This window comes from Heteronotia binoei, chromosome 7, assembly GCF_032191835.1.
Source record: "Heteronotia binoei isolate CCM8104 ecotype False Entrance Well chromosome 7, APGP_CSIRO_Hbin_v1, whole genome shotgun sequence".
NCBI classification, from domain to species: Eukaryota; Metazoa; Chordata; class Lepidosauria; order Squamata; family Gekkonidae; genus Heteronotia; species Heteronotia binoei.
In genome coordinates this window covers 4,863,106-4,888,244 of record NC_083229.1, presented here as the reverse complement: position 1 = coordinate 4,888,244, position 25,139 = coordinate 4,863,106, and the positions used below count along the sequence as shown (strand labels likewise).

The window sequence follows — 25,139 nt, the reverse complement described above, 5'->3', positions numbered from 1 at the left end:
CCATGTTGGATCAGGCCAATGGCCCATCCAGTCCAACACTCTGTGTCACACAGTGTAAAAAAACAGCAACAGGTGCCATCAGGAGGTCCATCAGTGGGGCCAGGTCACTGGAAGCCCTCCCACTCTTACCCCCCCCCCCACCAAGCACCAAGAATACAGAGCATCACTGCCCCAGACATAAGAGAAGCCATGTTGGATCAGGCCAGTGGCCCATCCAGTCCAACCCTCTGTGTCACACAGTGGCCAAAAAACCAGGTGCCATCAGGAGGTCCACGAGTGGGGCCAGGATAGTAGAAACCCTCTCACTGTGCCCCTCCCCAAGCACCAAGAATACAGAGCATCACTTGCCCCAGACAGAGAGTTCCAACAATACCCTGTGGCTAATAGCCCCTGATGGACCTCTGCTGCATATGCTTATCCATTCCCCCCTTGAAGGTGTCTATGCTTGTAGCCGCCACCACCTCCTGTGGCAGTGAATTCCACGTGTTAGTCACCCTTTGGGTGAAGAAGTACTTCCTTTTATCAGTTCTAACCCAACTGCTCAGCAATTTTTCTCTGCGACATCTTTTTTGAGATGCAGTGACCACAGAAGTTTCCCATTATAACAAACATTTATTAAACATATGTGCACATAGCACGTTTTGCATTTTAAAAGCCAGTCACTGTAAAAACTTAGGAAATCATCTCCTTTTGCTGGGGTGGGGGGTGGGGAGCGCATAGTGCCAGCTGCCCTTCCTGGAAAGAGACACTCGACAGAAACAATACAAGTCAGTTTTTGCTTGTGGGGCTCACCAAGAACTGGAGAATTAGGGCACCGGCCGAAGAAGCCACTGCAAATGGGCACTCCCCCCAGGAGGAAAAATCTGTCCAGCTTTTTGTGCAAAGCTGATTCTCTAGCAAACACTTTCCTCCTCCTTCCACAGTCCCTTCTCAAATTATATGCAACCCCAGCAGAATCGAAGAAGTTGCATATTGTCCGTTTTAAGAGTCCCAGTGTCTTTAAAGGTGGTAGGACACAGAAATTGGACTTGGCGATTCTCTGCCCAGAAGTACACAGTATAAAAATCAAGGTTTAAAAGTCATTGCCCTCCCAAGAGGAGTGTCGGGAATGGTTCCCCAGCCTTAGCCCATCTTTGCTCTCTCCGTCGGGAAGAGAGAAAGTCTTCAGGCGGCTCTAGGAGGCGTAAGAGGCCTGTCCAGAGACGTGGACCCGGCAGAAGACGTGGCCGAGGAGCGCCTTCTTCCTGCATTGTTGCCCGGTTTTGGTGACTCCCTGGCAGAGCGACCGTGGAGACGTGGAGCAGTTGGATCTGAGAGAAGAAGACATTGGATTTATATCCCACCCTATACTCGAGTCTCAGATTGGTCACAATCTCCTTTACCTCCCCAGGTGCCATCAAGAGGTCCACCAGTGGGGCCAGGACACTAGAAGCCCTCCCACTGTTCTCCCCCCCCCCCCAGCACCAAGCATCGAGAGCATCACTTGCCCCAGTCAGAGTTTCATCTATACCCTGTGATTAATAGCCACTGATGGACCTTTGCTCCAGATGTTTATCCAATCCCCTCTTGAAGCCGTCTATGTTTCCAGCCACCACCATCTCCTGTGGCAGTGAATTCCATGTGTTAATCCAGAGTTAATGGAGAAAGTAAAGAAAGAAGTCCTTTTCTCCCTTTCTCACAATACAAGAACTCATTGGCATTCAATGAAATTGCTGAGCAGTCAGATTAAAACCGATAAAGGGAAGTAGTTCTTCACCCAAAGGGTGATTAACATGTGGAATTCACTGCCACAGGAGGTGGTGGCGGCTACAAGCATAGCCAGCTTTAAGAGGGGATTGGATAAAAATATGGAGCAGAGGTCCATCAGTGCTATTAGCCACAGTGTATATGTGTGTGTGTGTGTTTGTATATATACACACACATATATTGGCCACTGTGTGACACAGAGTGTTGGACTGGATGGGGCACTGGCCTGATCCAAGATGGCTTCTCTTATATGACGCAGAGTGTTGGCCTGGAGGGGCCACTGGCCTGATCCAGCATGGCTTCTCTTATGTTCTTACGTGACACAGAGTGTTGGACTGGATGGGCCATTGGCCTGATCCAACATGGCTTCTCTTATGTTCTTATGTGTGACACAGAGTGTTGGACTGAAGGGGCCATTGGCCTGATCCAACTTGGCTTCTCTTATGTGACACAGAGTGTTGGAATGGAGGGGCCATTGGCCTGATCCAACATGGCTTCTCTTATGTTCTTATGTGTGACACAGAGTGTTGGACTGGAGGGGCCATTGGCCTGATCCAACATGGCTTCTCTTAGGTTCTTATGTATGACACAGAGTGTTGGACTGGAGGGGCCATTGGCCTGATCCAACTTGGCTTCTCTTAGGTTCTTATGTGTGACACAGAGTGTTGGACTGGAGGGGCCATTGGCCTGATCCAACATGGCTTCTCTTATGTTCTTATGTGACACAGTGGGTTAGACTGGAGGGGCCATTGGCCTGATCCAACATGGCTTCTCTTAGGTTCTTATGTGACACAGAGTGTTGGACTGGAGGGGCCATTGGCCTGATCCAACTTGGCTTCTCTTAGGTTCTTATGTGTGACACAGAGGGTTGGACTGGAGGGGCCATTGGCCTGATCCAACATGGCTTCTCTTATGTTCTTATGTGACACAGAGTGTTGGACTGGAGGGGCCATTGGCCTGATCCAACATGGCTTCTCTTATGTTCTTATAAGTCCTCTGAAACCCACTGAGTTGTGGTACATGCTCAGAGGCACATCAGCAGAAAAAAAATACTGATATGGAACAGGAAGGTTAGGGGAAAGAACCACATGCAGGCCGACCCCAAGTTGGTTGCAGTTGTGTCAAAAGAGGGGGATCAACTACAATTCCTTTCCCTGCATAAGAAAACGAATTGCCTTGCTGGATCAGATCAAAAGATCTCTTCGAGCCCAACATCCTGGTTCCAGCAGTGGTCCGTCCACTCTGCACGGAACAGCATGAAGAGAAACTGCCCTTTCCTGTTTTTTTTCCTCTTCTGCACCTGGTATGAGACTGTTTCTGAATGTGGAGGTTCCACAGCTAACATAAGAACCGGATTTTAGCTAGCGCATATGTTGTGTGGATAGAGCGTGCTCAGCTGTTGAGCTGGGGAGCCACTGAGACGGCATACTTACATGTCACTGATCACAGACTCGTTTGGAACACGAGCCTTTGAAGCAGCAAAAGGACTGGCATCCAAGTTCAGGTGATGCTGAGAGAACCTTTCCATGGTGGCCTAAGTAGAAGAAAGCCAAAATGGCATTAAAGAGGGCAGGCACACCGTCTGTACAGTTAAGAATTCTGAAGCACAGCTTTGTTCTCAAGCCAGGCAACGTTGCAGACGCTATTTGGACTGCATAACGCTCCTTTCCTCTCCCAATACCTGCCTCCCCCCCCCCCCAGTATCTCAGGAGGAGAAAAAAGAAGTTTTTCCACTTACCCAGAAAAATGATTTACAGAAAGAAACGAGCAGCTTCAAACCAAGTAAAAAAGAAAAATTCCTATCTACGACTGTCACGACCCAGATGGGGGCGCCACCGGATGCTGCCGCAACTCTGGAATTAGGGTCGCTTGGGAAGGCCCAGAGTTAGGGCTCCCAATCTCGGCGGGGGTTCTCCCACTCTGGAGGTCCCCAACCCACATTGGGCCGGTGGGGGGGGGATCCCCTCCTGATATTGCGATGATGTCACTTGCAAGTGACATCATCAAGCCTGCGATGGCACTCACTGGCAACTCTAGGAGCTTCTGGGAAAACTCTATCACTTTCCCAGACACTCTAGCAATTTGGGAGGGAAACTCTATGGACTTAGCCACCTTATCCAGAGTACCCTCCCAAGCCCTTCAGATCTCCCTTGCTCTGGCCAAGAAAATAGGCATGTAGACCAGACAGAGTAACAAAACACAACAAAAAGGTTTATTTTAAACAGGAAAATCAATAAAGCAAGTGAACAGATAGCTGTTCAATCGCACAGTCGTGTCCAACTTGTTGCGACCCCATGGACCAAGTCATGCCAGGCCCTCCTGTCCTCCACCAGCCTCCAAAGAACAGTGTATCACAATAATGTTGTTGGTTTTTTTGGTTTTTTGTATTGATATACTCAAATAAGGGATATGGGCTTTTTATCTCATTACATCTACTAACCCACCTCTCACTATATTTTAAGGTACCCTTTTTTTCTAATGGCAAACAAGAATGCATTTCTCTTTTAGAACAGTATAGCAGAATATTTTGGGGTTTTGTACTGACATACTCAAACAGGGATATTGGCTGTTTATCTTATTACACACACTAACCCATTTTCCACTATATTTTAAATATATTCTTTTTTTTTCTCATGGCAAACTATAATGTTATAACCTCTTGAGATACTAATGCCCTCCATTTAAACCCACAATTAACGAAGCCAGAATGATACCCAGATTTATGGCACTTCATCCCTACGACATGTCTGCAAGTGGAGGAGTGGGGAATCAAACCCGGTTCTCCCAGATAAGAGAGCTCTGGCTGACCCAAGGCCATTCCAGCAGCTGCAAGTGGAGGAGTGGGGAATCAAACCCGGTTCTCCCAGATAAGAGAGCTCTGGCTGACCCAAGGCCATCCCAGCAGCTGCAAGTGGAGGAGTGGGGAATCAAACCCGGTTCTCCCAGATAAGAGAGCTCTGGCTGACCCAAGGCCATTCCAGCAGCTGCAAGTGGAGGAGTGGGGAATCAAACCCGGTTCTCCCAGATAAGAGAGCTCTGGCTGACCCAAGGCCATTCCAGCAGGTGCAAGTGGAGGAGTGGGGAATCAAACCCGGTTCTCCCAGATAAGAGAGCTCTGGCTGACCCAAGGCCATTCCAGCAGCTGCAAGTGGAGGAGTGGGGAATCAAACCCGGTTCTCCCAGATAAGAGAGCTCTGGCTGACCCAAGGCCATTCCAGCAGGTGCAAGTGGAGGAGGGGGGAATCAAACTCAGTTCTCCCAGATAAGAGAGCTCTGGCTGACCCAAGGCCTTTCCAGCAGCTGCATGTGGAAGTAGGGAATCAAACCTGGTTCTCCCAGATAAGAGTTCACGCACTTAACCACCACACCAAACTGGCTCTCAGCAGATTCAAATCACCTGAACAACAGTTCCAACGAGACCTTCCTACATCTGGCTTTTTATGGTCTGGCTTGGCAACAGAACACCTGGAACCAAAGCTGCAAGCAAAGTGTGTCAAACCAAGAGACCTTCTCCCCCCACCAGGGATCCCCCCCATACCTCGTGTCTTGTGGAGCGGGTCAAACTGATGCGCCGCAGACTCTTGGCAGGGTAGGAGGGACCCTGAGGAAAAGTCCACCCTGTGGACTGCAGCACTGAGCCCTTGTCTGGAAGGAAGTCTTCTCTAAGTGCCGAGGATTCTCTTCCCAGGTGGTCTGGACCTGTAAGGTGAACCACCGGCCGTTGGAATTGGAAAGGGGGCGCAGGGAAGACCCAGCAACCAACATTAAGAACATAAGAGAAGCCATGTTGGATCAGGCCAATGGCCCATCCAGTCCAACACTTTGTGTCACACATAAGAACCTAAGAGAAGCCATGTTGGATCAGGCCAATGGCCCATGCAGTCCAACACTCTGTGTCACACATAAGAACATAAGAGAAACCATGTTGGATCAGGCCAATGGCCCATGCAGTCCAACACTCTGTGTCACACATAAGAACATAAGAGAAACCATGTTGGATCAGGCCAATGGCCCCTCCAGTCCAACACTCTGTGTCACACATAAGAACATAAGAGAAGCCATGTTGGATCAGGCCAATGGCCCATGCAGTCCAACACTCTGTGTCACACATAAGAACATAAGAGAAGCCATGTTGGATCAGGCCAATGGCCCATGCAGTCCAACACTCTGTGTCACACATAAGAACATAAGAGAAGCCATGTTGGATCAGGCCAATGGCCCATGCAGTCCAAAACTCTGTGTCACACATAAGAACATAAGAGAAACCATGTTGGATCAGGCCAATGGCCCATGCAGTCCAACACTCTGTGTCACACATAAGAACATAAGAGAAACCATGTTGGATCAGGCCAATGGCCCCTCCAGTCCAACACTCTGTGTCACACATAAGAACATAAGAGAAGCCATGTTGGATCAGGCCAGTGGCCCATGCAGTCCAACACTCTGTGTCACACATAAGAACCTAAGAGAAGCCATGTTGGATCAGGCCAATGGCCCATGCAGTCCAACACTCTGTGTCACACATAAGAACCTAAGAGAAGCCATGTTGGATCAGGCCAATGGCCCATGCAGTCCAACACTCTGTGTCACACATAAGAGAAACCATGTTGGATCAGGCCAATGGCCCATGCAGTCCAACACTCTGTGTTACACATAAGAACATAAGAGAAACCCTGTTGGATCAGGCCAATGGCCCATGCAGTCCAACACTCTGTGTCACACATAAGAACATAAGAGAAACCATGTTGGATCAGGCCAATGGCCCATGCAGTCCAACACTCTGTGTCACACATAAGAACCTAAGAGAAGCCATGTTGGATCAGGCCAATGGCCCATCCAGTCCAACACTCTGTGTCACACATAAGAACCTAAGAGAAGCCATGTTGGATCAGGCCAATGGCCCATCCAGTCCAACACTCTGTGTCGCACATAAGAACCTAAGAGAAGCCATGTTGGATCAGGCCAATAGCCCATCCAGTCCAGCACTCTGTGTCACACCTAAGAATCTAAGAGAAACCATGTTGGATCAGGCCAAAGGCCCCTCCAGTCTAACACTGTGTGTCACATAAGAACCTAAGAGAAGGCATGTTGGATCAGGCCAGTGGCCCATCCATTCCAAAACTTTCGATCACACAGTGGCCAAAAAAACCGGGCGGCATTAGGAGGTCCACTAGTGGGGCCAGGAGACTAGAAGCACTCCCATTGTGCCCCCCCAAGCACAAGAATACAGAGCATCACTACTCCAGACAGAGAGTTCCAACAATACATTGTGGCTAATAACCACCGATGGACCTCTGCTCCAGATGTTCATCCAATCCCCTCTTGAAGCTCCTGTGGCAGTGAATTCCACACGTTAATCACCTTTTGGGTGAAGAAGCGCTCCCTTTTATCTATCCTGTCTGCTCAGCAATTTCATCGAATTCCCACGAGTTCTTGTATTGTGAGAAAGGGAGAAAAGGACTTCTTTCTCTACCTTCTCCATCCCATGCAGAATCTTGTAAACCTCTATCATGTCACCCCGCAGTCGACGTTTCTCCAAGCTAAAGAGTCCCAAGCGTTTCAACCTTTCTTCATAGGGAAAGTGCTCCAGCCCTTTAATCCTTCTAGTTGCCCTTTTCTGGACTTTCTCCAATGCTAGAATATCTTTTTTGAGGTGTGGTGACCAGAATTGTACCCAGTACTCCAAAAATTCCTAGACGTACGAAGAAAGACTCTGGACAGCAATGGGCAGGACACTGGAGACCCTTCGTAGCCTGCTTTAACACGTGGAATTCACTGCCACAGGAGGTGGTGGCGGCTACAAGCATAGCCAGCTTCAAGAGGGGTTTGGATAAAAATATGGAGCAGAGGTCCATCAGTGGCTATTAGCCACAGCATATTGTTGAAACTGTCTGGGGCAGTGATGCTCTGTATTCTTGGTGCTTGGGGGGGCAAAGTGGAAGGGCAGTGTCTGGCCTGTCTGTGGGGGGGGGATAGTGTCATGAGCCCTGACGAGGAGGAGCTGGAAGGGTTAACAGACCTGAAAGAGTTGCCAGCCAGTTCCTCAGCTGAACAAACAGCAGCTGGCCCATCAATCAGTCTCCAGGCACCAGTGTCAGCTTTTGACATCAATCTCCTCCAAGCTCTCTTCCTCCAATCTCAAGAGTTCGACGCAGGCTCCGGAAAGAACTTTCAGAGCAAAGACATGAGGCACGCCGAGGCTTCAGATCTCTCAGCCCTGAGTTCGAGCAGAGTCACTGCCACCCAGGGAGCAGGCTGATTGAGACTCTCATATAGCTCCCACCCAGAACCTGGTAACCTTGTGAAAGCAACAAGTCTGTTCTCTGGCTTGCATCCACGCTCCTTCCTGATCCTGACCTGCTTGATTTCCTTGGGACCCTGACCTACTGGCTTTTGGACACTGACTTCTGATTCCGGTTTGTGATTCTGCATTGGTGACTTGGCCCCTGCTTGACTTCCTGGACTTTGACCTTGGTATGGCTTTGGACTCCTGCCTGCCTGCACCCTGAGAACATGACAGACTTCTAGCCCCACTTATGAACCTCCTTTCTATTTTGGCCACTTTGTGACACAGTGCTGGACTGGATGGGCCATTGGCCTGATCCAACATGGCTTCTCTTATGTTCTTATGTGACACAGAGTGTTGGACTGGAGGGGCCATTGGCCTGATCCAACATGGCTTCTCTTATGTTCTTATGTGTGACTCAGAGTGTTGGACTGGATGGGCCATTGTCCTGATCCAACATGGCTTCTCTTATGTTCTTATGTGTGACTCAGAGTGTTGGACTGGATGGGCCATTGGCCTGATCCAACATGGCTTCTCTTATGTTCTTATGTGACACAGAGTGTTGGACTGGAGGGGCCCTTGGCCTGATCCAACATGGCTTCTCTTATGTTCTTATGTGACACAAAGTGTTGGACTGGAGGGGCCCTAGGCCTGATCCAACATGGCTTCTCTTAGGTTCTTATGTGTGACACAGAGTGTTGGACTGGATGGGCCACTGGCCTGATCCAACATGGCTTCTCTGATGTTCTTATGTGCGACACAGAGTGCTGGACTGGATGGGCCATTGGCCTGATCCAACATGGCTTCTCTGATGTTCTTATGTGTGACACAGAGTGTTGGGCTGGATGGGCCATTGGCCTGATCCAACATGGCTTCTCTTATGTTCTTAAGCAGCTCTCAGGAGTCAGAGAAGACTCTTCCCTAAAAGCCAGACTCTTTTAACTGGACAACCTCCATGGCCGGGCTCACCTGACAAGCAGCTCATCTCATCCAGCTTCTCTAGCTCTTCTTTCAAGAGGTCAACATCACAGTCTCTGCAGTAAAAACAAAGAAAGCAGACGTCCCAGGCAGTGGTCGGAGCTGGGCTCACAGGAAGCGCCCAAACCAAGAATCGGGCTATTCCCTGTGGTGCTCACCACACAAAGAGATCCAAGGTGGTCCCTTTCACTGGAGCCCCTGACAGTACTGGACTTGGTTTTCTCACACAGGCTGGCCTCAGTCAGAATACTGGGAACACAGGAAGCAGAATCGAGTAGTCTGATACCCACACTTCCAAGCGTTAATAGGGTCATTTCTAAAGATTTGAGAATCCAGGTTTTCACATCTTGTTAGGCTGGCAAGCCAACTTATTCGTATGCACGTTCTGAAGGAGGCCCCAAATCACTCCCACACCTTCTTACCTGTCTGGAGTAGAGGTGATACAACTGCTGGTGGTGTTCTTCAGCTCCACTCGGGCTGTGAGAGATTCTAGCGCTCTCAGGGGTAATAACCCAAGTCCAACTTTCTGTAGTTTCCCTCGTAGGGCACAACGGTAGACCCTTTCTAAGAGCCAGTTGCCTGCAGGAAGGAAGGGACAGGAAAAGGGGAACATAATTCACAACCTTTGCTAGGGCTTTTTTTGAAGCAGGAGCTCCTTTGCATATTAGGCCACACACTCCTGATGTAGCCAATCGTCCAAGAGCTTGGAATTCTAGCAAGAGCTCCTTTGCATATTAGGCCACACACCCCTGATGTAGCCAATCCCCAAAGAGCTTACAAGGCTTTTCTTACAGGACCTACTGTAAGCTCCAGGAGGATTGACTACATAAGGGGTGTGACCTAATAGGCAAAGGAGTTCCGGCTACGAAAAAAAACCCAAACCCTGGCCTTTGCATTTCTAGCCTTCTTACTCCACAAGGCTCGGCATGGTAACGTTACCACAGAGGAAGTACTTTTCTCCCTTTCTCACAATACAAGAACTCGTGGACACTGAATGAAATTGCTGAGCAGTCGGGTTAGAACAGATAAAAGGAAGTCCTTCTTCACCAAAGGGTGATGAACACGTGGAATTCACTGCCACAGGAGGTGGAAGCGGCTACAAGTATAGAGGGGATTAGATAAACATCTGGAGAAGAGGTCCATCCGTGGCTATTAGCCACAGCAGGACACTGCAGGGTTGCCTAAGTCGAAGGTGACTTCATGGCACGTAACACATGCACTCAGCGAAAACTGGTATTTTTAGTGAAGTGTCACTCTCAACCAATAAAGACGCCACTTTGGCCTCACTGAAAACAAGTATTTTTAGCAAAGTGTCAATTCTCAGCTAATCATGAGGCTTCTTTGGCCTCATCAGTGCCACTTATTACCGTGGCAGCCACGGTCTCATTATCAGTTGGAAATCAGGATGCAATTAACCGCCTAGAGTTCCATGACTTTCACTTAGCAAGTGTTCTTTCAAAGTGTGTGGCGGGGTAAAAACGACCGCTCTGAACACATTCTCTAGCTTTTTCCTTCTGTGCAACGATGCAAACTATTTCTGTTTCCACGATTTGCACTGTTTGCACGAGCTATTTCTGTGATGTACAAAAAGCAAACTCATCTATGCAGTAACTCAAAACTTTAATGCCAGTCACTCACAAAATAGAATTGTTGCTCACAAGGCTCTGCAGCTTAGAGGGAACATTGCCTGCGAGCGATGTTCCCTCTAAGCTGAGTTAGCGCAAGCTAGCTCACAGTTTTTTATCCCCCCAGCTCACACATTTTTGTCTTAGCTCAAAAAAAATGGCTCCAGGGCACAATAATTGATGCAGCAGTTCACCACTTCACTGCCAGTTGCTCACAAAGCAGAATTTTTGCTCACAAGACTCTGCAGCTTAGAGGGAATATTGGTGGCGAAAGGTGTTGAAACAATGACCCATGTACTTGGGAGAGGAAAGCCAACAATATACTTGCCTCAGTTGGGTAGCCATGGTGGTCTGAAGAAACGGAACAAAGCTTGAGTCCAGTGCGCACAAAAGCTTATCCCCAGAATCAAACTTCCTTGGTCTAAAACAACGGTGGGCAAACTGAGGATCGGGAGCCACATGTGGTTCTTTCACACACATTGTGTGGCTCTCAAAGCCCTCAATGCCCCATCAGTTGGTTTGGAGAAGGCGTTGCTCTCATTAAATCACTTCTCCAAGCCAAGCCATCCAGCAGCTTGGAGAATAAATTTCAAGTTGCTTTCTTTCCACCTCTCCCTGCCCCATCTTCTTTCCTTCCTGTCTTGGAGAGCCAGTTTGGTGTAGTGGTTAAGTGCGTGGACTCTTATCTGGGAGAACTGGGTTTGATTCCCCACTCCTCCACTTCCATCTGCTGGAATGGCCTTGGGTCAACCATAGCTCTTGCAGAGTTGTCCTTGAAAGGGCAGCTTCTGGGAGAGCCCTCTCAGCCCCACCTACCTCACAGGGTGTCTGTTGTGGGGGAGGAAGATAAAGGAGATTGTGGGCCGCTCTGAGACTCTTCGGAGTGGAGGGCGGGATATAAATCCAATATCTTCATCTACCACACAAGGTGTCTGTTGTGGGGGAGGTAGATAAAGGAGACTGTGAGCCACTCTGAGACTCTTTGGAGTGGAGGGCGGGATATAAATCTAATATTTTTATCTACCTCGCAGGGTGCCTGTTGGGGGGGGGGGAGGAAGGTAAAGGAGATTGTGAGCCGCTCTGAGATTCTTCGGAGTGGAGGGCAGGATATAAATCCAATATCTTCATCTACCTCACAGGGTGTCTGTTGTGGGGGGAGGGAAGGTAAAGGAGATTGTGAGCCGCTCTGAGACTCTTCGGAGTGGAGGGCGGGATATAAGTCCAATATCTTCATCTACCTCACAGGATGTCTGTTGTGGGGGAGGAAGATAAAGGAGATTGTGAGCCGCTCTGAGACTCTCCGGAGTGGAGGGCGGGATATAAATCCAATATCTTCTTGCGGGTCTCAAACATCTGACATTTATTTTATGTGGCTCTTACATTAAGCAAGTTTGGCCACCCCTGGTCTAAAACTTTGTTCTGCTGCTTCAGACCAACACAGCTTCCCACCTGAATCTATCTGAAGAAGTGTGTCTTCATACAAAAGCCGCTACTCAGACTTAATTTTGTTGGTCTTAAAGGTTCCATATACTTGCCTGTAACCGCCAGCACCAAAAGACTAGTGAGCGACTTGAAGCCCAAGGAGCTGGCTTGGTTGAGCTCTGAGAGGGCGTTGGCAACGACCAGGACTAGAAGCACAGCCCGTGGGAGGCCAGGGATCTGCAGGAAAGTCATGATGAGGGCTGCTAGCAAGAAGTAGCTGCCGTGTAAAGTGCAGGTGTAGATGGAACTGAGGCTGAGCCCTGCAAGACAGAAGAAGACGATGAAAATATTGGATTTATATCCTGCCCTCCACTCTGAAGAGTCTCAGAGCGGCTCACAATCTCCTTTCCCTTCCTCCCCCACAACAGACACCCTGTGAGGTAGATGAAAATATTGGATTTATATCCCACCCTCCACTCCGAAGAGTTTCACAGCGGCTCACAATCTCCTTTACCTTCCTCCCCCACAACAGACACCCTGTGAGGTAGATGAAGATATTGGATTTATATCCCGCCCTCCACTCTGAAGAGTCTCAGAGCGGCTCACAATCTCCTTTCCCTTCCTCCCCCACAACAGACACCCTGTGAGGTAGATGAAGATATTGGATTTATATCCTGCCCTCCACTCCGAAGAGTCTCAGAGTGGCTCACAATCTCCTTTACCTTCCTCCCCCACAACAGACACCCTGTGAGGTAGATGAAGATATTGGATTTATATCCCACCCTCCACTCCGAAGAGTTTCACAGCAGCTCACAATCTCCTCTACCTTCCTCCCCCACAACAGACACCCTGTGAGGTAGATGAAGATATTGGATTTATATCCCGCCCTCCACTCCAAAGAGACTCAGAGCGGCTCACAATCTCCTTCCCCTTCCTCCCCCACAACAGACACCCTGTGAGGTAGATGAAGATATTGGATTTATATCCCGCCCTCCACTCCGAAGAGTCTCAGAGTGGCTCACAATCTCCTTCCCCTTCCTCCCCCACAACAGACACCCTGTGAGGTAGATGAAAATATTGGATTTATATCCCGCCCTCCACTCCGAATAGTCTCAGAGCGGCTCACAATCTCCTTTATCTTCCTTCCTCACAACAGACACCCAGTGAGGTGGTTGGGGCTGAGAGAGCTCTCCCAGAAGCTGCCCTTTCAAGGACACCTCTGCCAGAGGTATGGCTGACCCAAGGCCATTCCAGCAGGTGCAAGTGGAGGAGTGGGGAATCAAACCCGGTTCTCCCAGATAACAGTCTGTACACTTAACCACTACACCAAACTGGCTCTCCCGTGAAGCGTGAATGGCAGGTTGCCTCCTGCAAAGAACAAGCCAAAGGAGACCTGGGGTAATTACATGGCTATAAAATACAAGGAAAGCCCCAGGGTAACAAAAGACTTGAATGCTTTACAACACTTTAAAGTATTGGACATCTGTCACAGGGAACGATATGTAAGACCGAACTGTTCAGGCAGGCTTTTCTGGTTGACTGAAAATGGGCTGCCACCGGACATCCTACAGAAGCTGGTGGTCATAGTCAGAACCTAATACCGCCAGACTAGACTGAGATATCGTAATAGTTTTTAACCTGATAAATGTATTATGGTTTTATATGTTTTATGAAATTGATTGTTTTTATGATATTGTAAGCCGCCCTGAGTCCGCTTGCGGAGAGGGCGGGATATAAATATAAAGTAATAAATAAATAATAAATAAATAAAATAACAAAGCCGACTCGAACAAGGAAACTTCTACTAACAAGTAATACAACAAGCAGTGTAACACGGTGCAGGAAATCAGTACAAAAGCAGGTTGCTCGTAACAAAGTAATATCAAGCCAGTCCAAAAGCGTGGCTCAGCCAACAGCATTCTTCTGCGGCCACTTCAGACTTGACCACCTCGTGGAGAAACGCCATTTTGGCTGGTGTTTGTCTGGGAGTTGGCTAGAAGGAGGTTGTCAAACTGGAGACAGGCTTTGGGCCTAATCTCTTCCTCCTCCCCGCTTCCCCTCTCCTCCTTGGTCAGAGCTGGGAGGCTTGATCAGGTGGCTGCGTTTTGTTAGATCCGAGACACAGGGAGCTGTGTTAACGTCTCTCCCTCTCATGATTTCCTTGGGAAATATTTGGAACACCTTAGGACAGGGGTGTCAAACTCATTTGTTATGAGGGCTGGATCCAACACAAATGTGGCCTTGTCAGGACGGGCCATGAGCGTCATAAAATGTAATGCCAGGTAGTGGAGATACAAACTTTATAAAAGACACAGAAAAACACACTTAAAGATTTAAAAAAACTTAAAATCAAACATGCTTCAAACATTAGCACTTGTTGGTCTTAGAGGTGCTTTCTTTGTATCTCTCCTGTGAGATCCAGGGAACTGGGCAAAGGAAGCTCTGGCTCTTTCCTTTCTTCCCCAGGAGACAAGGAGAGAGAGGAACCTCAGCCGGTAGAAGGAAGAGAGGCTTGGATCAGTAGCTCTGCTGGGCGATTGAGAGAGCCTGGCAAAGCAAGCTGTGATGCAGAAGGAAGCAAGAGAGAGGGAGAAGGAAGCAACTAGCCAGTCACTTGGGGGCCTGATAGGAGCTCTCAGGGGCCTGATTCGGCCCCCAGGCCACATGTTTCACACTCCTGCCTTAGGAATCATTCATTCATGTTTGTATTTAATGGGTTCCCACTGTTACATTTTATTTTTGTGAATCGTAAGATGTCCTTTAATCACAAACAGGTGAACACCAAAGATAACGCTTGTACTATGGGAAGACGCCGGGGACCTCTTTCTTCCGCCAAAGCCGGCTCACCTGCCCAGCTGATGAACCTCTGGAGGTGTTGGAGCCGCCCCTCCATGCTGCTCCGCATCCGCTCCGTGGCGAACAGAACCAGCCCCAGGCTCTGGTTCATCTTCTGCAACTTCCCCATCAGCTCTTCATAGTACACGGCCGTCTGGTTCTGATAGGCCAGGAACAGGCCCAGATTGGTCTCTGGGAGGGAAGGGTGGAGTCAGGACTTGGGAAAGAAGCAGGACAGCTCACCGGGTAAAACAGGGGTCCCCAACCCTTTGGAGCCTGTGGCCATTGGCATTCTGACATAGGATGGTGAGTGCAACCACAAAATGGCTACCGTTGGAGGCGGAGCCAAGCACAAAACGGCTACCGCTGGGGGCGGAGCCAACCACAAAACAGCTACCGCTGGAGGCGGAGCCAACCACAAAACGGCTACCGTTGGAGGCGGAGCCAACCACAAAATGGCTACCGCTGGGGGCGGAGCCAACCACAAAATGGCTACCATCGATTATCAGGGAGTCAGGTTACACAGAAGCCTCATCAACATTTCATGAAAAAGCGCTGCCTAAACAGAATGCTTCTAACTCTGCACAGCCAATCGGAAGCTCTGCTGCGCAAAAGCCGCATCCACTTTCTAAAAACACTGGGCAGGCAACCAGGAAAGGTGTCAGAAGAAACCCTGTCCCTCAAGGCCAACATGCTGCAGACCCCCGGGTAAGGCAAGGGCTTGACATGGTAGGCCAAAATCCAACTCCCCCTTCCACCAGCCCTTTTCTGCCACCATACCTAGTTTGGAGTAGACCTCCTGGGCTCGCTCTTGGACTTGGGTCAAGTCCTTCAGGATGGCTTTGTGCCCTTCTTGCAGATCCACGTCTTGGTGGTCCAGATGCTTGCTTACGTTTTCTGAGGGAAGAGGAGAGACAGATGGCTTTTTGCAGTTCCAAAACTCCCTGGCTGGAACTCCCAGACTGGACTCAAAGGCCTGCGAGTCACCAGATTCTTGTGCAGGCTGCCATCTTGGCTTCCACATCCAGTAAAGTCACTGTGCATGCAGGAGACCTCCTAACGTGACACCTCCCTAGCATGGCAGCTGCTCGACCCTTTCCACATGCAATACATTTCTTTTTCTAGCTGCTCAGTAGTCTTTGAGTCTCACCCTGCGCTTGCAGAACAGAGTTAGGAACAGGAAAACACAGACAGCTCTTCAAAACGGAGCATTACAAGCAGACACAGTCTGGAAAGGAGGGAAGTCGTAAATGCACACACGATTGAGCAGACAGTAGTTAAAATGTTAGACTACAACGAGAGAGATCTGGGTTCCAATCCCCACTCAGCCGTGAAGGTCATTAGGTGAGCTTAGGTCACTCTCTCAGCTTGACCTGCCTCACAGGGCTGTTGTGAAAATGACAGAGGGAAAGGAGAACCAGGTACCTCTTCCTGTACTTCTTGAAGGAAGGGCAAAGTGTGCCCCCTCCAGATTTACCCTGAACTGTTTCTTCTGGAGAACAGGGAAGGGCCATGGCTCAGTGGAATAGCCTCTGCTTAGCATGCAGAAGGTCCCAGGTTCAATCGCCAGAATCTCCAGTTAGAAGGACGAAGGTATAAATCCACTCTCTTCTTCTTCTGGTTCACCCCTCCCCATCATAGACAGAAGATCTTTCCTCTCTAGGAAGTCATATCCAGGGGCAGAATTTTAGGAGCTCCTTTGCATATTAGGCCACACACCCCTGATGTAGCCAATCCTCCCAGAGCTTGGAATTCTAGCAAGAGCTCCTTTGCATATTAGGCCACACAGCCCTGATGTAGCCAATCCTCCAAGAGCTTGGAATTCTAGCAGGCTCTCCTTTGCATATTAGGCCACACACCCCTGATGTAGCCAATCCACCAAGAGCTTGGAATTATAGCAGGCGCTCCTTTGCATATTAGGCCACACACCCCTGATGTAGCCAATCCTCCAAGAGCTTGGAATTCTAGCAGGAGCTCCTTTGCATATTAGGCCACACACCCCTGTGTAGCCAATCCTCCAAGAGCTTGGAATTCTAGCAAGAGCTCCTTTGCATATTAGGCCACACACCCCTGATGTAGCCAATCCTCCAAGAGCTTGGAATTCTAGCAAGAGCTCCTTTGCATATTAGGCCACACACCCCTGATGTAGCCAATCCTCCAAGAGCTTGGAATTCTAGCAAGAGCTCCTTTGCATATTAGGCCACGTACCCCTGATGCAGCCAATCCTCCAGGAGCTTGGAATTCTAGCGAGAGCTCCTTTGCATATTAGGCCACACACCCCTGATGTAGCCAATCCTCCAAGAGCTTGGAATTCTAGCAAGAGCTCCTTTGCATATTAGGCCACACACCCCTGATGCAGCCAATCCTCCAAGAGCTTGGAATTCTAGCAAGAGCTCCTTTGCATATTAGGCCACACACCCCTGATGTAGCCAATACTCCCAGAGCTTGGAATTCTAGCAGGAGCTCGTTTGCATATTAGGCCACACACCCCTGATGTAGCCAATCCTCCCAGAGCTTACAAGGCTCTTTTTTGTAAGCTCTTGGAGGATTGGCTACGTCAGTGGGGTGTGGCCTAATATGCAAAGGAGCTCCCGCTAGAATCCCACCCCTGGTGTGCACACGTGCTGGAAAGCATATAGGATCCCCAGGGAACTCCCCGTTGCCTCTACGGAGGCTCCCGGCCCTCACCCATTCTCCTGGTGATGCCCTCAATCAGTTGCGCCACCTGCTGGTGCCCACTGGCAATCAGAGCCTTCTCCTGAGCCAGCTGGTCCAGGTTGCTGTGGATGGACTCCTCCATCTGGTCTTGGCTGCCCTGAAGCCGGGCTTGCCAGTTCAGCAGCTCCTGCTGGCCGCTCACCACGTTCTGGAAGGACTCGGCGGTCAGTTCCTTCAGCTCCTCCTGGCCGTTCTGTCGAGGATTGAAAGCACCAGAGATCCAGGCTCTGCTACGAATCGTAGCACGGAAACAAGGGAGGGAAGAGGAGAAAAGGGATGGGAAACAAAGGGAAGAGTATGGAAGAAGTGAGTAGAGTACCAAGGAAGATTCTATGGGAAGAATTATAGAAGATGGAGGCTGGGGAAAGGACAGAAGCCAAAGCAAAGGTTGAGGCGCAGAAAAGGAAGGTTTCCAGGCCACAAGGAAAGTTTGGAAGGACTGAGAAAGTGTATATCTCCGCTACGTGACACTGAAGATGATGATGATATTGGATTTATATCCCGCCCTCCACTCTGAAGAGTCTCAGAGCGGCTCACAATCTCCTTTACCTTCTTCTCCCACAACAGACACCCTGTGAGTTAGATGACGATATTGGATTTATATCCCACCCTCCACTCCGAAGAGTCTCAGAGCGGCTCACAATCTCCTTTTACCTCCCCACCCCCCACAACAGACACCCTGTGAGGTGGGTGGGGCTGAGAGAGCTCTCACAGCAGCTGCCCTTTCAAGGACAGAGACTCAGAGCGGCCTACAATCACCTTTCCCTTCCTCCCCCGCAACAGACACCCTGTGAGGTGGGTGGGGCTGAGAGGGCTCTCACAGCAGCTGCCCTTTCAAGGACAGAGTCTCAGAGCGGCCTACAATCTCCTTTCCCTTCCTCCCCCACAACAGACACCCTGTGAGGTGGGTGGGGCTGAGAGGGCTCTCACAGCAGCTGCCCTTTGAAGGACAGAGTCTCAGAGCGGCCTATAATCTCCTTTATCTTCCTCCCCCACAACAGACACCCTGTGAGGTGGGTGGGGCTGAGAGGGCTCTCACAGCAGCTGCCCTTTCAAGGACAGAGACTCAGAGCGGCCTATAATCTCCTTTCCCCTCCTCCCCGTCAACAGACTCTGCCAGTTCAACGCAGTGATGCAGATAAAAAAATGTCCTATGTACAACACGCCTACTGTCGAAAGAACCATGCATCACTTAGACTGTAGTCCAACGAAAAATAAAAGAACCGGTCCAATTTCGTTTCGGGAGAATCATTCTTCAAGGGACCGTCTCTTACCCTTATGGGTTCAGCGATGTCGAAGTGCCATAATTCAATTCTAAGAAATTTTAAAAATACATGATAACATACACAGACCGGTTCTTTTATTATCACTGCATTGCTCATAGTTTATACAAGATACACATTGTGGATTAGACTGACAATTATTTTCTCCACGGAGTGAGTGCGTCGTTATTCTCTAGTCTTGTTTACCTCCGTGGTCCCGACCTCCACTGAATTCTGATCTGGAGCAGAACATTTGCTTGTCACTCTACCCACCGCAACCGAGGAGAAGAGAGGTCCACAGAACACACTGAAGTTATGTAACTTTATAGGACCTACATCCCAGATCCTTAAAGCTCATGAACTTCAGTCCCTGCACTACAAACCTTCAGCGTCTTCATAGCTTCCAGCTGGCCGACAGCAGTAGAGACCAAGGCGTTCACTGTGCGCTCCGTCTGGCGCTTGAATTGCATCTGGCGGGTCGTGTAGCACACTGCGCGGGCTCTGTTGCTGACAATGTGATAGGCATTCCAAGTGTCAGGGTCCATCTCGGCTGTACATTCAGCCAGGGTCTGTTAGAGGGGGAAATAGACAAGGGAGTTGAATATCCACCATCACCAGGGCTATTTTTGTAGCAGGAACTCCTTTGCATGTTAGGCCACACACCCCTGACGTAGCCAATCCTCCAAGAGCTCACAGGGCTCTTAGTGCAGGGTCTGCTGAAAGCTCCAGGAGGACAGGCTACATCAGGGGTGTGTGGCCTAACATGCAAAGGAGTTCCTGCTACAAAAAAAGCCCTGCATGTAGCTAGTCCTCCAAGTGCTTACAGGGCTCTTAGAACAGGGTCTGCTGTAAGCTCCAGGAGGAGTGGCTACATCAGGGGTGTGTGGCCTAATATGCAAAGGAGTCCCTGCTACAAAAAAAAGCCTGACCATCACAACGGAGACGCCAAGACGCATCTGTTTTCCACTGAGGTTGATAACTCTGCCCTAGGCATGGAAATTCAAGTTGGCCACGGGGCAGAGTCCCCAGCCCTGTTAACTCCCAGCACCGACCTCGATGAACCAAGGCTCTAAGTCGGTTCAAGGCAGCTTCAAGGGGGTGGGAGGGGAGGACAATGGCTTAATGGCAGAGCATCTGCTTTTCATGTGCCAGAGCCCAAAATACGGATCACAGCATTTGACGTAAAGGAGCTGAGACCACAGGGTAGAGAAAAGGCTTTGGGGAGGGGCTGTGGCTCTGTGGTAGAGCATCTGCTTGGCATGCAGATGGTCCCAGGTTCAATCCCTGGCATCTCCAGTTGAAAGGACCCAGACGGTAGGCGATGTGGAAGGCCTCTGCCTGAGACCCTGGAGAGCCGCTGCCAGTCTGAGCAGGCAATACTGACCTTTTTGGACCAAGGTAGCTTCCTGGGTGTATATGGATGGCAGAAGACTTTCATCCAGGATTCTACTTACCATGCTCATCGTGCACAAGTAAGTCCGGCGGCCTTCAACGCTGGCCTGACAGTTAAATAAGGACACGCCCAGTTTGGCCAGCTCCTCTTCGGACAGGTCTGTGCAGGAGGACTGAAGCTGTGAAATAACCTAGCGGCAAAAAAGCAAAGCAAAACAGGAAGGCATTTGGAGCAGAAGCCTCCGATTTCCCACAAGGCAACTGGAATGTAAAAGAAGCTTTAAGGTTGTTATTGAGGTAACTTTTCCTTTATTGTTTCCTTTAGTTTCCTTTATTATTGAGGTAACTTTTCCTTTATTGAGGTAACTTTTCCCCTTCGATTCTTCCCTAGCAACTAAAGACACCCCAAAGTTTGACAATTTTGAGTTTATTCGTGATCTCTTAGAGGAGCGGGCCCAGAGACATAATCCTCTGCTTGGAGGGACCAGAGATTCCACTGCGTGTTCATCTTGCATGAAAAGTTACTAAAGACTTTAAAAGTTTATTTAAAACATTTGTCTTCTGATTTTCTACCTTATGAAATTCAAGGTGGTTTACAATGTAAATAGCACATAAAACACAATGACACCGTTCAGGCATTTTATGTGCATCTTGAAAGTTACACTATCAAGCAAGATTGAGATGCTTGCAATGGCTTTTAAATTAAGAACATAAGAGAAGCCATGTTGGATCAGGCCAATGGCCCATCCAGTCCAACACTCTGTGTCACACCTAAGAACATAAGAGAAGCCATGTTGGATCAGGCCAGTGGCCCATCCAGTCCAACATTCTGTGTCACATAAGAACATAAGAGAAGCCCTGTTGGATCAGGCCAGTGGCCCATCCAGTCCAACACTCTGTGTCATATAAGAACATAAGAGAAGCCCTGTTGGATCAGGCCAGTGGCCCATCCAGTCCAACACTTTGTGTCACATAAGAACATAAGAGAAGCCCTGTTGGATCAGGCCAGTGGCCCATCCAGTCCAACACTCTGTGTCACATAAGAACATAAGAGAAGCCCTGTTGGATCAGGCCAGTGGCCCATCCAGTCCAACATTCTGTGTCACATAAGAACATAAGAGAAGCCCTGTTGGATCAGGCCAGTGGCCCATCCAGTCCAACATTCTGTATCACATAAGAACATAAGAGAAGCCCTGTTGGATCAGGCCAGTGGCCCATCCAGTCCAACACTCTGTGTCATATAAGAACATAAGAGAAGCCCTGTTGGATCAGGCCAGTGGCCCATCCGGTCCAACACTTTGTGTCACATAAGAACATAAGAGAAGCCCTGTTGGATCAGGCCAGTGGCCCATCCAGTCCAACACTCTGTGTCACATAAGAACATAAGAGAAGCCCTGTTTGATCAGGCCAGTGGCCCATCCAGTCCAACACTCTGTGTCACATAAGAACATAAGAGAAGCCCTGTTGGATCAGGCCAGTGGCCCATCCAGTCCAACATTCTGTGTCACATAAGAACATAAGAGAAGCCCTGTTGGATCAGGCCAGTGGCCCATCCAGTCCAACAATCTGTGTCTGTGTCTGTGTCTGTGTCTGTCTATCTATCTATCTATCTATCTATCTATCTATCTATCTATCTATCTATCTATCTATCTATCATCTATCTATCATCTATCTATCTATCTATCTATCTATCATCTATCTATCCATCCATCCATCCATCCCTTCCTCCCTCCATCCATCCCTCCATCCAGACGAACATATATATATACACACTGTGGCTAATAGCCACTGATGGACCTCTGCTCCATATTTTAATCTAACCCCCTCTTGAAGCTGGCTATGCTTGTAGCCGCCGCCACCTCCTGTTGCAGTGAATTGTGAGCCTATGTTTGGCTCATTATATTTTGAAGATGTTCTATTACTCCCTAACACCCTCACACACTGTAAATGTGTTCTTTGGCCTACTGGTCTCTAAACAACTTTCTGTCAGTCAAGGACCAAATACTGACATCCCAACATCTACAAATACGTTAACTGATTTTTTTGTTAGCTGCTGCAAGGGCAGCAATAGCAACATGTGAAAAAAATCACCTCCTTTGATTTTGCTATGGATGGACGATGTTTGGCATTTCTACATTATGGAAAAGATTTCTTATAATAATCAGCGCTTTGATAATGAAGATTGTACCTCTAATTTTGTACGGATATGGTTTTCTTGGTTGGAATATGCTGTCAACGAACAAAATCCTAAGTCACGTATACCCTATAGATTATTATTACAACGGTAAATTTGAAGTTATATTTGAATTATATTATTGTCTATCAATTCTAATTTCTTGAAGATAGATCCAAGAGGGCAGCCGTGTCGGTCTGAAGCAGTAGAACAAAGCAGGAGGCAAGTGAACCTTTAAGACCAACCAAGTTTGGTCCCCTTGCCTGATGAAGTGTGCTTAGAGAGCACACGAAAGCTTATGTTCTAAATAAAACTTGGTTGGTCTTAAAGGTGAAACTTGACTCCTGCTTTGTTCATCTAATTTCTTGACTTAATTGTATAGCCCAGGGCTATATTTTATTGTTCTGAATGTTACCACCAAATAGAATTTTAATACAATTTGAAATAATAATAATAACCAGGCAAACCTGGTAGTGGCAGGAGTCCAGAGGCGTCAGCTCCAAGGGCCGAGTCTCAGCTACGAACCTCTCATCACCCGTGGTCATCTCAAACGGAACAGGTGGGAGTTTTTCTGGGATGGGAGATGGTTGATTCTCTGGGCTTGCTCTGTTGATCAGCCAGCCAAAAAACCCGGCAGAGGGCTCAGAGATCAAAAGCAGAAGTAGCAGAAAGCAGACCCAGCGAAGAAGCATTTTTTGAAGGTTTCCTGTGAGAAGGAAATTTAGAGGCTTTAGAGGACTGGAACTGCTGGTATCCCTCATCTGGACCCAAATGTCTCCATCATCATAAGAACATAAGAAAAGCCTTGCTGGATTAAACCAGTGAGGGTCCATCTAGTCCAGCCTCCTGTCTCACACAGTGGCCAACCACTTCCTCTGGAGGGACAACAACAGGGCAGAGAGGCCGAGGCCTTCCCCTGAGAAGAACATCAGAAGAGCCCTGCTGGATCAGACCAGTGAGGGCCCATCTAGTCCAGCCCCCTGCCTCACACAGTGGCCAACCAGTTCCTCTAGAGGATCAACAACAAAGCAGAGAGGCCAAGGTCTTCCCCTGAGAAGAACACCAGAAGAGCCCTGCTGGATCAGGCCAGAGAGGGTCCATCTAGTCCAGCCTCCTGTCTCACTCAGTGGCCAACCACTTCCTCTGGAGGGACAACAACAGGGTAGAGAGGCCAAGGCCTTCCCCTGAGAAGAACATCAGAAGAGCCCTGCTGGATCAGACCAGTGAGGGTCCATCTAGTCCAGCCCCCTGCCTCACACAGTGGCCAACCAGTTCCTCTAGAGGGTCAACAACAAAGCAGAGAGGCCAAGGTCTTCCCCTGAGAAGAACACCAGAAGAGCCCTGCTGGATCAGGCCAGAGAGGGTCCATCTAGTCCAGCCTCCTGTCTCACACAGTGGCCAACCAGTTCCTCTGGAGGGCCAACAACAGGGCAGAGAGGCCAAGGCCTTCATAAGAAGAGTCCTGCTGGTTCAGATCAATAGTCTATTAAGTCCAGCATCCTGTCTCACAGTGACCAGTCAGTTCCTCTGGAAGGCCAGCAAGAGGGCACAGAGGCCGAGGCCTTCCCCCTGAGAAGAACATCACAAGAACCCTGCTGGATCAAGTCCAATGGTCCATCTAATCCAACATCCTGTCTCCCACAGGGGCCAGCCAGTTCCTCTGGAGGGCCAGCAAGAAGGCAGAGAGGCTGAGGCCTTCCCCTGATGTTGCCTCCTGGCTCTGGGATTCAGAGGATTAGTGCCTCCTGTGGACCCGTTCCAGCTTGTCTACATCCTTCTTAAAATGTGATGCCCAAAACTGAACACAATACCCATAGCTAACATTACAACAGACTCTCCTTTATTGCACTTCACACCTAGGATACTTAATGGGTTTAGTACATGGACATCAATCTGCTATTCCAACTTAATTACCCTTCGTTGTTGTTTCAGCCCAGTTACCATAAACTAACCAACACCAGACCCCAACTTGTGAATCTTTTAATCTGCTAAAAAAAACATTTCCACGACTCTGCATACTGACTCATTGCCTGCTTTCTCTATATTTAGGACTGCTTGCCATTCCATCCTATTGCCTGATGAAGTGTGCTTCTAGCACACGAAAGCTTATAGTCTAAATAAAACTTGGTTGGACTTAAAACAGCACTCCCCCTGCAGAGCCCTGTGAGCAAAAATTCTGCTTTGTGAGCTACTATCGGCATTAAAGTCGTGAGCGATTGCATCAGTTAGCGTGCTCTGGGGGAGGTCATCCTTCCTGAGCTAAGACAAAACTGTGTGAGCTGGAGGCTAAAAAATGTGTGAGCTAGCTCACGCTCAGTTTAAAGGGGACACTGGTCTTAAAGGTGCCACCTGACTCTTACTTTGTTCTACAAATGCAGCTATTTTGCATCGATATTTTGCATCACACAAACACACAAAGCATGCTAAAATAAACTGTGCTGATTTTCAGAATCCCACCAGACTCCTATCCAATTCTAGGTCTCCTGCCCACCCTCTGGAGATACCCCCCAGGGCAACTCCCCTCACCCCTATTTTCACAGCCAACAATCTCTTCTACCGACTTGCGCGCTTGCGCTCCCATTCATTTCAAGCGCCGCGGCAAAAACCCCGCCCATCCCTATTAAAACTTCTGACCGAAGGGGACGTCAGGAAGCGCTCCGCCAATCCAGAGCGGAGGTCGGACGCCGCCCCGGCCAATCGGA

The 25,139-nt window shown here is 49.0% G+C and overlaps 1 protein-coding gene across 1 annotated transcript; it reads right to left on the bottom strand.

Annotated features, from left to right (window-relative positions):
* Positions 1 to 592: 592 nt before the first annotated feature.
* On the bottom strand, positions 593 to 25,035 carry LOC132574918 (protein brambleberry-like). Its single transcript, XM_060243169.1, has 13 exons — positions 24,964 to 25,035; positions 22,905 to 23,143; positions 20,327 to 20,455; positions 19,256 to 19,441; positions 17,581 to 17,803; positions 15,673 to 15,789; positions 14,905 to 15,084; positions 12,171 to 12,377; positions 9,433 to 9,589; positions 9,002 to 9,066; positions 5,285 to 5,445; positions 3,180 to 3,280; positions 593 to 1,310 (listed from the first exon to the last, which is right to left on the bottom strand). The coding sequence occupies exons 1-13, from the start codon at positions 25,016 to 25,018 to the stop codon at positions 1,175 to 1,177; spliced, it is 1,956 nt and encodes a 651-aa protein (XP_060099152.1). The 5' UTR covers positions 25,019 to 25,035; the 3' UTR covers positions 593 to 1,174.
* Between the last annotated feature and the right edge of the window lie 104 nt (positions 25,036 to 25,139).

Coding starts and splice junctions, on each gene's coding strand:
- LOC132574918 (XM_060243169.1), bottom strand. CDS start 25,018: ATGGGAGCGCAAGCGCGCAAGTCGGTAGAAGAGATTGTTGGCTGTGAA. Junction 23,144..24,963: donor TGTTGGCTGTGAAAATAGGG/GTGAGGGGAGTT, acceptor TCCTTCTCACAG/GAAACCTTCAAAAAATGCTT. Junction 12,378..14,904: donor GAGGTTCATCAGCTGGGCAG/GTGAGCCGGCTT, acceptor TCTGTCTTGCAG/GGCTCAGCCTCAGTTCCATC.